The sequence below is a fragment of the Oncorhynchus mykiss genome, chromosome 13 (assembly GCF_057628025.1).
Source record: "Oncorhynchus mykiss isolate SJ-2025 chromosome 13, ASM5762802v1, whole genome shotgun sequence".
NCBI lineage: Eukaryota > Metazoa > Chordata > Actinopteri > Salmoniformes > Salmonidae > Oncorhynchus > Oncorhynchus mykiss.
Window position 1 is genome coordinate 19,097,501 of NC_143034.1, and position 12,594 is coordinate 19,110,094.

The 12,594-nt window shown below is 45.3% G+C and overlaps 1 protein-coding gene across 2 annotated transcripts in view; it reads right to left on the bottom strand.

Moving 5' to 3' along the window:
• Positions 1–7,671: 7,671 nt before the first annotated feature.
• Positions 7,672–12,594, bottom strand: part of cacna1ab (calcium voltage-gated channel subunit alpha1 Ab) — a 311,077-nt gene continuing 306,154 nt past the window's right edge. For both annotated transcript variants that reach the window (XM_090195564.1, XM_090195565.1), the window contains 2 exons: positions 12,289–12,545; positions 7,672–10,407 (listed from right to left, as the gene is read on the bottom strand). In XM_090195564.1, coding sequence (XP_090051690.1) covers positions 9,595–10,407; positions 12,289–12,545 — 1,070 coding nt within the window. In that variant the 3' untranslated portion in view covers positions 7,672–9,594. The remainder of the gene's footprint in view (positions 10,408–12,288; positions 12,546–12,594) is intronic.

Sequence of the window (12,594 nt, forward strand, 5' to 3'; positions counted from 1 at the left end):
CTGTCCCCCATAGGGTAACCTCTTTTGGTTCCAGGTAGAACCCTCTCTTTCACATACTCGCTCGCAGTCTCTCCTATCAATAAATATATTCTCCCCTCTGTGTCTCTCTCCTTTTCGCTCTCTCTCTCTTTCTCTCTCTCTCGCATTCATTGTCATTTACATGCACACACACATTTAGAGTCTCTCCCTCTATCAATAAATCTCCCTCTCGTTCTCTATCACATATTCAAAGTCAAAAAGGTTCTATCTAGAACCTCAAAAGGTTTCTACCTGGAACCAAGCAGGGTTCTTCAAAGGGTTCTCCTATGGGGACAGCCGAAGAACCCTTTAAGGTTCTAGATAGCACCTTTTTTTATTTTCAATTTGAGAGCGAGAAAGAAAGAGAGATTTATTGATAGAGGGAGATATTCTGAATGTGCGTGTGCATGTACAGTATGAGAGAGGGAGGCAGGGGGAGAAGAGATCGATTTATTGACAGGACAGATTGTGAGTATGTGAAAGAGAGAGTAAATGACCTAGAAGATAACAGAGAAAGAGTGGATAAAGCTGTGGAGACTTTATGTTCTATGACTATGTGACATCACTCGTGGCTTCCCCCACTGTGCTGTGTGTGTGTGAGTGTGTGTGTGTGTGTGTGAGTGTGTGTGTGTGTGTGTGTGAGTGTGTGTGTGTGTGTGTGTGTGTGTGAGTGTGTGTGTGTGTGTGTGTGTGTGTGTGTGTGTGTGTGTGTGTGTGTGTGTGTGTGTGTGTGTGTGTGTGTGTGTGTGTGTGAGAGTGTACACTGAAGTAATTGTCCGACGAGCGCCTACGTAGGAGGAAGGGAGGGGGTAGACTGGAGAGGGAGAGAAAAGGGACAGGAGAGCAGGAAGGACATCACAGGATGATAGAGGGAGAGGGAGAGAAAAGGGACAGGAGAGCAGGAAGGACATCACAGGATGATAGAGGGAGAGGGGGAGGAAAGGAGGGACGATGTCAATTAAACGTGAGATAGAGGAAGGCGGAAGAGAGGGAGGGTGTTGGTGGGTGGGGGTTGTGTAGTCACACATCAAAAGGTGGTTGGGGATGCCTCACTGAATGGGTGTGTGTGTGTGCTGCACAATGTGAGGAAGTACCATACTCTATAGGTGTGTTTGTGTGTGGTTTGGACTTCCCATAAACCAAACCATTCCTGTCTTGAGGATAAGAAGGAACCAAGGAAGAAGGGAAAGAAACAGAGGATATAGGTTGAAATCATTCAGTGTGTGTTCTATACGCAGATTAAGGAAGGATACAGAGGATAGATTGAATGCATTTTCTCTGTGTGTGTGTGTGTGTGTGTGTGTGTGTTATACACAGACGCATTAAGGAGTTAGAGGGTCGGTAGAATGCATTCCCTCTGTGTGTGTGTGTGTGTGTGTGTGTGTGTGTGTGTGTGTGTGTGTGTGTGTGTGGGTGTGTGTTATACACAGACGCATTAAGGAGTCACAGGGTCGGTAGAATGCATTCCCTCTGTGTGAGTGTGTGTGTGTGTGTGTGTGTGTTATACACAGACGCATTAAGGAGTCACAGGGTCGGTAGAATGCATTCTCTCTGTGGTTTTATTCAGGTTCCTTAGGAAGAGTTCAGTTCGGAGTAACAAAATGCACTGGTAGAAATAGCAGAGAGATAGAGAGCAAGAAAAAAAGAGATTTCATAGCCGGAATAAACGGGTAACATCATAACCAGAATCATCAGGCAGCTCTCAAGACTCTCAATCAAGGGATTTTTCTTTTTTCTTTAATTAAGGAAGAATGTATTCCTTCATTCCATGTTGATCTTTTCTTCATTTTTGTTGTTGTAATGTAATGTTTCAACATTTAGTTGAAAGTGTTAAATGGTCTGCCTCCCCGCCGTCGCAGTTCCCCCTCTTTAGTGAATAACTGGCAAGTAACAAACAAAAACATTCTTTCATTACATCACCAAAGTTCTTCTTTTTAAAGATTTTCTATCTATTTTTTTTTTGTCCAAGTTTTTTCTCTCCAGTTTTTTGTTTTTAAAAATAGAAGAAAAAGGAACACATTGCTCTTAAAAACATCTATCTATATATATTTATACATATATATATATAATATACTTTTTTTCTCTTTATATATATGTTTTAATTTTATTCCTGAAGTTGACTTATTTAACCCCACGTAGTGGCATGCACATTGCACATGCAAATCTGTTATTTAAATACTTCTCTTTTTTATCTTAAATTGCCATGTAGTTATGTAGTGTCTTTTCTCTTGTTGCTTCCTAACATGACTCCAGTCCTGTATGGTTCTCTACTGTGGCAAGGGACTGATATGGTATGGTTTCTACTGTGGCACTGGACTGATATGGTTTCTACTGTGGCACTGGACTGATATGGTATGGTTTCTACTGTGGCACTGGACTGATATGGTTTGGTTTCTACTGTGGCACTGGACTGATATGGTATGGTTTCTACTGTGGCACTGGACTGATATGGTATGGTTTCTACTGTGACACTGGACTGATATGGTTTCTACTGTGGCACTGGACTGATATGGTATGGTTCTCTACTGTGGCACTGGACTGATATGGTATGGTTTCTACTGTGGCACTGGACTGATATGGTATGGTTTCTACTGTGGCACTGGACTGATATGGTATGGTTCTCTACTGTGGCACTGGACTGATATGGTATGGGTTCTACTGTGGCACTGGACTGATATGGTATGGTTCTCTACTGTGGCACTGGACTGATATGGTATGGGTTCTACTGTGGCACTGGACTGATATGGTATGGTTCTCTACTGTGGCACTGGACTGATATGGTATGGTTTCTACTGTGACACTGGACTGATATGGTTTCTACTGTGGCACTGGACTGATATGGTTTCTACTGTGGCACTGGACTGATATGGTTTCTACTGTGGCACTGGACTGATATGGTATGGTTTCTACTGTGGCACTGGACTGATATGGTTTCTACTGTGGCACTGGACTGATATGGTATGGGTTCTACTGTGGCACTGGACTGATATGGTATGGTTTTTACTGTGGCACTGGACTGATATGGTTTCTACTCCAGATTCACCCCACCTCACTCCTATGCTTCACCATAAGGAGGCTAACACTGAAAACAGATCTTAAATCAGTGTCTATGGGACAAATTGATGGTATTGTGATATTATAAGGTGATGGTTGGGAGACTGTATGGAATGAAGAGTGAGGGAGGGGCCTTGAGGGTTTCCATGGTGACAGCTCCACACATCTCTAGGGAATCAATCACACCCACAGTTGTCAAGAATCTCGGTGTTGTCGCTGTGTGCGTTTTGGCACGTGCAGACACACACACACACACACACACACACACACACACACACACACACAGAAGCCTCCAAACATGCACATGCGCACGTACACACACGATACTCACCCGTTCTCCTGCGAAAACAATGTAATGACAACATACACATAGGCCTTTGAATGATGCGTTATGTCGACCAATGTATACTCTGTTTAAAGCATGAGTGCACCACCTTGTGTTCATGTATGGTATTACATGGAAATGGACATCACTTGAGTGAGACTTCAAGCACAATTGAAGAGTGGGAGTGATGTTGTCGACACTATGTCGCTCTGGATTAGAACATCTGCTAAATGATTGAAATGTAAACGTTGAAAAATAAATGTAGGGGCGATAAAAGAGAAAATAGATGGACATGGTCGGATTGTTTCAGAAAGTTTATGGAAGATGTACACAGGAAGAGTTTACAGAGCAAATGTACAGAGAGAGAGAAAGAGAATGATGACAGACCCAACACAACGATCACCTATTCATTCACCCATGCCCTCCCTCCAGACCTTACTCGTCGATCACAGAGAGAGAAGGAATAGGATGGTAGGTGAGGCAATACTGGATGGAGAGAAGAGAACAGTTGGAGAGAAAACATTATGAAAACATTATGAAAGCGTTAATCAGTGCAGTGTGTGTTGTCTATCTATAAAGAAGATTTGGTTCCTACTGTACAGTGTAAGGCACTGAAGATAACTTACTGTAGATGAGGTGTGAACACACGCACTCACACGCACGCACTCACGCACGCACACACTCTCTCACTCACACACGCACAAGCACACACGTAGCAAACACACACGAACACAACACACAGACACAGAAGAATGTCTCACTGTCATACCAGTAAACCCAGCCCTGATGAGGTTGGTGACCCTCCACTCCAAAATGAGCTGGGGGATGCAGGTGGAGGTCAATGAGAAAATGGCAGCTGACATCATAATGAAGGCTGTATTGGCAAGCGGAAGAAGGCGGAGCTAGAAAATGAACCAAGAACGTTCCAGTGCCATTTGTGAAATAATGTGACTTGTGACACTACTTCTAACCGGGGTCTGTTCAGGAGGGTGCAAATGTTACAGAAAACAATCAGATAGAAATGCATCAAGTAGAACGGATATGCTTGTCAGTCTGACAGAAAAGGGTGTCGTGTCAGCTCTATTCATTACATTTCTATCTGTTCTTTTCCAGAACGTTTCACCTCAGCAGAACGATTCACCTCAGCAGAACGATTCACCTCAGCAGAACATACCAGAACGTTTCACTTCAGCAGAACATACCAGAACGTTTCACCTCAGCGGAACGTACACCCAGCTGTGCCCCCCCCCATAGACTCTCTCACCCTGACCCTTGACCCCAACACACACGCATGCACACACCTAGTGCTGTACAAGGGGAGACCACACCACTGTATGGGTTTGAGATACATACAGATGACTTTTGGCAGCACTACTGTACCTGCACATGAAACCCCTTTAGTTTGTTAGGAGAGCCCTTATTTCTGGATCAACACACACTAGCCTCACACACCAATCATTTACATCATTTCACAAACGCACAACAGTTGATTGATTGAGTGAATGGGGTTGGATTGGCTTTCGGAGATCGTCTGCTTTCTCAAAGAGGAGGAAAAAATGATAGAGAGAGTTGATCAAGAAGTCACATCAGAAATAGAAAGGAAAGACAAAAAATAAATGGATAGGAACGTAGGAGGGATGGATGAACGATTGAGAGTAAACTAGAAACTTCGTAAATCCTCCTTTTCACAAATCTTCTGGATTTTTTTTTTTTAATAAACAAAATAAACCCCTTAAAATGGTCATTCATTTTATAATGGTTGGAGCACACAATCCACACAACATGCAACAACGGCAGTGTTGTGTGTCGATGTCAGCCATTTTGGATCCGCAGTTACAATTCTGGACAAGCATGTTGGTGTTGCTGAGCCAAAATGGAGTAGTCAGTTTCCTGCCTGATCAGTGGACACCCACAGTGTCAAGTGCAAGTAGTTTTCAGCGGCAGATTCATGATGAATGGTAGGTGGTCTGTAATGGAGGTTAAGGGGAGAAGGGAAGACATTATAAATGCCCATGCCAGATAACAAACCATACAGTAACTCAAACCCTAGGCCTATATTTTTTTCATATGATTTTATAAATTGATATCATATTATATGATATAACTGACTAACTGCCTTAGCGTGCCTATTATATAGTGTAGATTCTATCTATCTAGCTATCTATCTCTAGAGACACCTGAGAAGTAAACAAATCATTGCCTTTTCGCCCCTGCAATTACAGTATCTCACTACACTGTGTGAAACTGGGCGAAGGAGATCCCCAAAATGGCCGCCATATCAAAAGTAGTTTCCATTCCCCTCTCTTCCTGCGCTTTACTCACTGTTCAAACCAACTAAGCAAAGCCCAGTACCTACTGCCTTGCTCCCAACCGCTACCTGCCCACAGACAGCGACTAGGACTCTTTAAGGCGTAGTGTGGTTGACGTTGATCAACCACAGGAGGGGGCGAGGGGGATACTGAGGGGCAAGCTGGGAAGGGTAGATGTGACTCTGAAAACAGAAGGCACTGAGGCACTGGGGTTTCTGGGTAGATAAACACCCCTCTGATGTAGGTCCCCCCCTCTCTCTCTGGACCTACCTATACGGAGGGCAGGGGTGGTATATGTAGCCCCCCCCCCCCTCTCTCTCTGGACCTACCTATACGGAGGGCAGGGGTGGTATATGTAGCCCCCCCCCCCCCCCCCCTCTCTCTCTGGACCTACCTATATGGAGGGCAGGGGTGGTATATGTGCACCCGCTCCCCTTCCCAGTTCACTACACTACACTAGGCCTGGGATTGGACAGCTTGGGAGAATGATAGAGGGAGCAGGAGAGGACAAAACACTGCAGGAGGGTCAAAAATAAAGGAAAGATGCTATGAAGGACAAGGATATCGTGAGTGATTGTGCAAAAGCAAAACGATGTGGGCATACCCTCTATCTATATAGTTCTATCCATCTATATCAAAACGCTGTATATACACTATCTGACACTACACTATCTGACCCATAGAAATATAATCTATAGATATGCCATCATTGACTTGAATTGGGAGGCCTGTTCTACACATTCTATTTCTATGCGCCCACGTACATATTGTCATTTATTTATAATGGTACAACCACTCTGAACTATAATGGTAAAGGAGAAATGAATGTTGGATAGATCTGCATAGAGTTTGTAGTGGGATATTGTGTGGAGCTACAGTGACAAAGTGCAATTTGAATCTGTGTAGCTGATTTCAATGGAGAGTTTCTGAGCTCTAGCCACTTAGCTAGAGTGTTTGAAGTAAATAAAAGTATGTTTTTCTCTCTATAATATATAAACTTTTGTATCTCTATATATCTATATTGTATCTATCATTTTACGAGTTATGATAGGGAATATCTGTTACAATCTACATAACTGTAATCATAGCAAAATAAATATGTTTTAATCCAAAACATCTGGAAACAATCATGTTAGCTAACCTGTCTAAAGAATGCTCTAGAATGTACTAGAGTTTCTAGAGTCTAGACTAGAGTTTCTAGAATGTCTTAGAGATTCTAAAATGTTTCTAGAATGTTCTCCTCTGGCTTGGTAAAGCAAGCAGCTCAATGCTAAACATGTCATGGAAAATCAGAAAGACAGAGAGACTTGACAGCGAGTGGAGAGCTCATGGGGATGTGAGGTGGAGCTCGTTCACAACATAGAGGTAGAAAGAAGGCTCTAGGTGGATATAACCCAGTATAAGTCCTCTTTCTAACTCTATGGTCCACAGCTAGCTGTAAATCAGATACTGTGTGGAGGTCTGACGGTTGGTTGGTTGGCCGGTTCATTTGGCTATGACTGGGGCGCACTCAGCAGGACACAATGTTTTTGGAACGCTTGGATAGAAAAATGCTATTTAGAACAAACATGCATCTCTTACACGTAGAATGAAGAACCACGTCGGCTCTGTTAATGACATTTCTATCTGCAACGTTTGACAACATTTGGCTACTGAACGTGTCCCCGGTTCTCTGTCTACCACTGAGGGGGGACCTATCAGAGGTAAAGAGCTGCGTTACACAACGCCACACAGTTCCATCTGTGTTGCTCACAATCACAATCCGACATCTAACCCCTCCCTGAAAAGTTTATGCGTGTTGCATGTATCGGACCCAGTTAAAGGCGTTTTGGAACAGTTTGGAAACAGTTTGGGAACAGTTTGGAAACAGTTTGAACAGAACCCAAGGAAAATAAACGATGAAAACTAGATGACACAGCAGATTGAAACTCCAAAAAACATGACAACAGATCTACGGCAAACAGCTATCATCATTCATCGTTTTGCATTGACATTGATATCAGTATTTATAGGACTATCATCATTATTAACAATACAAATCAATTATTTAAAGAGGTTGAAGTTCTCTCTCCCCATAGCTCTCTCAATTCTTACTTATTCCTCAAAACAATTTAGGAATATCTTAGTACAACAGGAGAATCTTAGTAAAATTTAGGACTATCTCAGGAACTTAGGAGTACTTTCAAGATAAGAAAATGGTAGCTTTAAAACCCTATTGGGCAGAAATCAAACTGAAAAAAGGTTGTCCATCGGATCCTTAGGGTGATATAGAACAAATATTTACTCAATAAACAAACGCATGATGATAGACAGAGTCAGAGAGAGAGAGAGAGAGAGAGAGAGAGTCAGAAAAAGAGAACTTCTTCAATCAAAACCTAAAATGTAAGTGTTCTATAAACCCAATATGCCCCCATATCCCCAACAGTAGATTTTCTCTCTAGGTATTTTTTTCATGCATCATAACGGATTAACAGAGGCTTGAGCGAACGCAACAGAAGAACCAAGCTCCAATGTCCAAGAAGAAGAACTAGAAGAAGAAGAAGTAATCGATAGAAGAAATACTGAAGAAATGGTCTTTTCCTTCCCTGTCCTTCTTTCTTTCTGCTCATCCTCACATCATTTTCCTTCCCTTCCCTTCTTTCTTTCTGCTCATCCTCACATCATTTTCCTTCCCTGTCCTTCTTTCTTTCTGCTCATCCTCACATCATTTTCCTTCCCTGTCCTTCGGCAGGATGGAGGAGAGAGGAAGGGGGAGAGAAGATAGTGGGGGCAAACAAACTACGCCCCCTAAGGGTCCATAACTCTGCCCCCAGCCCCTCCCCTGTGGCCCCATCCACCGGAACAGGAAGTGATGTCACACTAGGCCCCACCCACCGGAAGTGAGGTCACACCAGGTCCGTCGTCAGCATTTCGTGAGTCTGTAACAGTAAACAGGAGATGATAAAACTCATCAAATATCAGCCAGCTCTGTCATTGGCTGGTTTTTGCAGTAGAGGCGGAGCTTCCTGGTTCTAGTCCGGTCCCTTTCAGGAAAGTTTAAGTTAAAGTGGTTGTTCTCCCTTTTTTTCTCCTCTTTTTTTTCAAAGTTTGTTTTTGTTTTCTGTTCTTTAGTCTTCAAGTTAGATTTTTCTGGAGGCATAGCTTGGCGTGTATAAGGATAGGGGGTCCTGGCATGGGTTTTCGTTGTTGTTTTTTTAAACATGTCCGTCTAGGTTAGACCAAGAGCAGTGTTAGCTAGCTAGCGTTTAGCTGTTAGCTCCTAACACTTATCAGGCTAGTAGAATAGAATGACAGAACAGCAAGAGCACCCAGGTTTAGCTTAACTTAACTAACCCACCTATCCCCTAAACAGTCTGGGAGAGGGGCTTTTATTTACCATTCATTGGCCACTTGTAACTTAATATACATGCTCCTCCCTTCCTTTCATTCTTTTGTTCTTTCTTCCCTCTCCACACCTCCGTCAGCACCTCTCCACCATCCCTCGGTCTACTCCCCCCTGGGCACGCTGAGAACTCTGGGTATGGTAGTTGAGACAGAGGAGAAGAGGAGAGGTGCGTAGTTCTGCCTTATAGCTGTCTCTCTCTGTCATGTCTGCTCTGAGTTTAGAGTCTCACACACCCACACAGTGTGCCTCTTCTCCTCTAACCATCCCTCCATCCCTCATCATTCCATCCAAGTCTGAGTCTCAGGGGTGGAGGTAGAGAGATGGAGAGACTTCTCCCAAATTCTCCTCTCCTCCTTTCCTTTCCTCACCCCCTTCTGCATCCCTTTACCCTTCATTCAAGTCTGCATAACGAAGAACAGAGGATGGGGGAGACGGAGAGACTCCTCTCCTCCCTCCTTTTCCTCTCTTCCTCTCCTCCCTCGTTCTTCTGTTCCTTCGCTGTGCTAGCACCAGTCGTCCTCGTCCGTCTCGCTGTAGGGTTCGTGCAGTCCCTTCCGGGGGCCTCTGGGGCCTCCATGGGGGACCCGGTGATGAGGGGGGGACCGGTGGGGTGGTCCCCCTGGATTGGGGTGTTGATGTGGGGGCCCTCGCCGGTGCGGGGAGGGCGAAGACGAGCGGTAACCATTTGGGACTCGTCGGGGGTGAGTGGGAGCAAGTGGAGGTGGTGGGCCCACGCCGCCCCCGTGCCGGGCAGTCCTGGGGGAGCGTGGGTGCGGGTTGCCGTGCGGATGTGGGTTGCCGTGCGGGTGGGGGTTGCCGTGGGGATGTGGGTTGCTGAGGCTCTGCTCGTAGGCGGGCGGCTCATGCTGGCGCTCGTACTCGCAGTCACGCTCATAGAATGGGCCAACCTCGCTCTCCAGACTATCCCCGGGAGGGGGACCGCTCCAACGCCCGTGGCGGGGGGACCGGGGTGACCCATGGTGGGGCGGAGGTGAACGAGACCCCGACTGGTGTCGGGCCGATCTCGGAGACCCGTGCCTCGACCCTCCGTGCTCAAGCGGGGAAACGTGACGCGATGGCGGGCGGTGATACCCCCCTCCGTCGTGCTCTGGGGGGGAGAAGTGTCGGGGGGAGGGGGAGCGGAGTCGTCCAGGGGGACCTGCTCCGTAGGTGGGCTTGGGGTGTCGTATGGCTGGGGAGTAGGTGACGTGGGGGCGTGGCACAGCGGGGGTCTGGGGCAGCTGGCGGCGCCCGCGGCGGGGGGTGGAGGTACCGGACGTGGAGGGGACGGGGCTGCCGCTCACCGAGCTACTGCCCTACAGCAAATATGGCGACAAGGCAAATCAAAAAACACCACAAAATGAACCAACCACAGCCAACCACAAAGGAACCACGACCACAACCACACCGACCAGAGAGAAAGAGATAGAGAGGAGATAGAGAGAGGAGATAGAGACAAACAGACACAGAGCAAGACGGACAGAGAGATAAAGAGAGAGGAAGAGGGGGGATAGATATAGTTAGTTAGATAGACAGAGATAAAGAGAGAGGAGGAGGGGGATAGATATAGTTAGTTAGATAGACATAGATAAAGAGAGAGGAGGAGGGGGATATATTTTGTTAGATAGATAGATAGATAGATAGATAGATAGATAGATAGATAGATAGATAGATAGATAGATAGATAGATAGATAGATAGATATAGGTAGATAGATAGACAGAGATAAAGAGAGAGGAGTAGGGGGATAGATATAGGTAGATAGATAGACAGAGATAAAGAGAGAGGAGTAGGGGGATAGATATAGGTAGATAGATAGACAGAGATAAAGAGAGAGGAGTAGGGGGATAGATATAGGTAGATAGATAGACAGAGATGAAGAGAGGAGTAGGGGGATAGATATAGTTAGTTAGAGATAAAGAGAGAGGAGTAGGGGGATAGATATAGGTAGATAGATAGACAGAGATAAAGAGAGAGGAGTAGGGGGATAGACATAGGTAGATAGAGAGACAGAGATAAAGAGAGAGGAGTAGGGGGATAGATATAGGTAGATAGAGAGACAGAGATGAAGAGAGGAGTAGGGGGATAGATATAGTTAGTTAGAGATAAAGAGAGAGGAGTAGGGGGATAGATATAGGTAGATAGATAGACAGAGATAAAGAGAGAGGATTAGGGGGATAGATATAGGTAGATAGATAGACAGAGATAAAGAGAGAGGATTAGGGGGATAGACATAGGTAGATAGATAGACAGAGATAAAGAGAGAGGATTAGGGGGATAGATATAGGTAGATAGATAGACAGAGATGAAGAGAGAGGATTAGGGGGATAGACATAGGTAGATAGATAGACAGAGATAAGGAGAGAGGATTAGGGGGATAGACATAGGTAGATAGATAGACAGAGATAAAGAGAGAGGAGTAGGGGGATAGATATAGGTAGATAGAGAGACAGAGATAAAGAGAGAGGAGTAGGGGGATAGATATAGGTAGATAGATAGACAGAGATAAAGAGAGAGGAGTAGGGGGATAGATATAGGTAGATAGATAGACAGAGATGAAGAGAGAGGATTAGGGGGATAGATATAGGTAGATAGATAGACAGAGATAAGGAGAGAGGATTAGGGGGATAGACATAGGTAGATAGATAGACAGAGATAAGGAGAGAGAAAAGAAAAGTGGAAAGACAGCAACATTGAAAACCATAACAACCAAACCGCCAATGAGGCAAAAGAGCACACACACATTGAAGCCACGAGAGCCACATCAAGAAAAATGGACAGAGAGAGAAACAGTGACAAAGAAAGAAAGAAAAAGTAAAAGATAACAGAAAAAGAGAAATTGACATCTGTAAGTAGTGGTAGTTGACCAACAAGGCAGAACTCTAAATCAAAGATTAATGGTTAGATCACTCCAGCTGCTTCTCCATTGGTTAGTTTTCCATTTCCACCAATGGGATGAGGAGAAAGAACCATTATAATCCACCTGTTCTCCAGGGTGCTTGACGAAGGACTTCTTCCACTTCCCTGAGAAAGATATACTATAGAGAGGAATAAAGGTGTGTGTGTGAGACTGTGTGTGTGTGAGGCCGTATACAGTATGTGCAGTCTATGTGTGTACTTCACATGCATTTGTGTGTGTATGTTTGTGTGTATATGCTTATGCTTCTCATCTCCCGTCCGTCGCTGTGTGGTGCCCACCTGTCTGTGGCCCCGTCCGTCGGGCCCCTCACTAGGAGAGCGGGACCAGTGTCTGTCCCCCCGGTCGTGGGGGTGTCTGTGGGTGAACTCTGGCCCGTGTCTGTCTGGCCCGAAGCGCCCCTCCTTCTCCATGGAGCCACCGTGGTGGTGGTGATGATGGTGGTGCCTGCGGTCTTTGGCTCGACCGCGTTCGCGTTCACGCTCTTTGGGGGGGAGTTCTCCAGACTGGGTGGTAGTGCTCAGGTCTGTGCCCAACCCTGCAAGAGAAGGGGGGGACATATTTTTTATGCCATAAAGTTTCTTCTG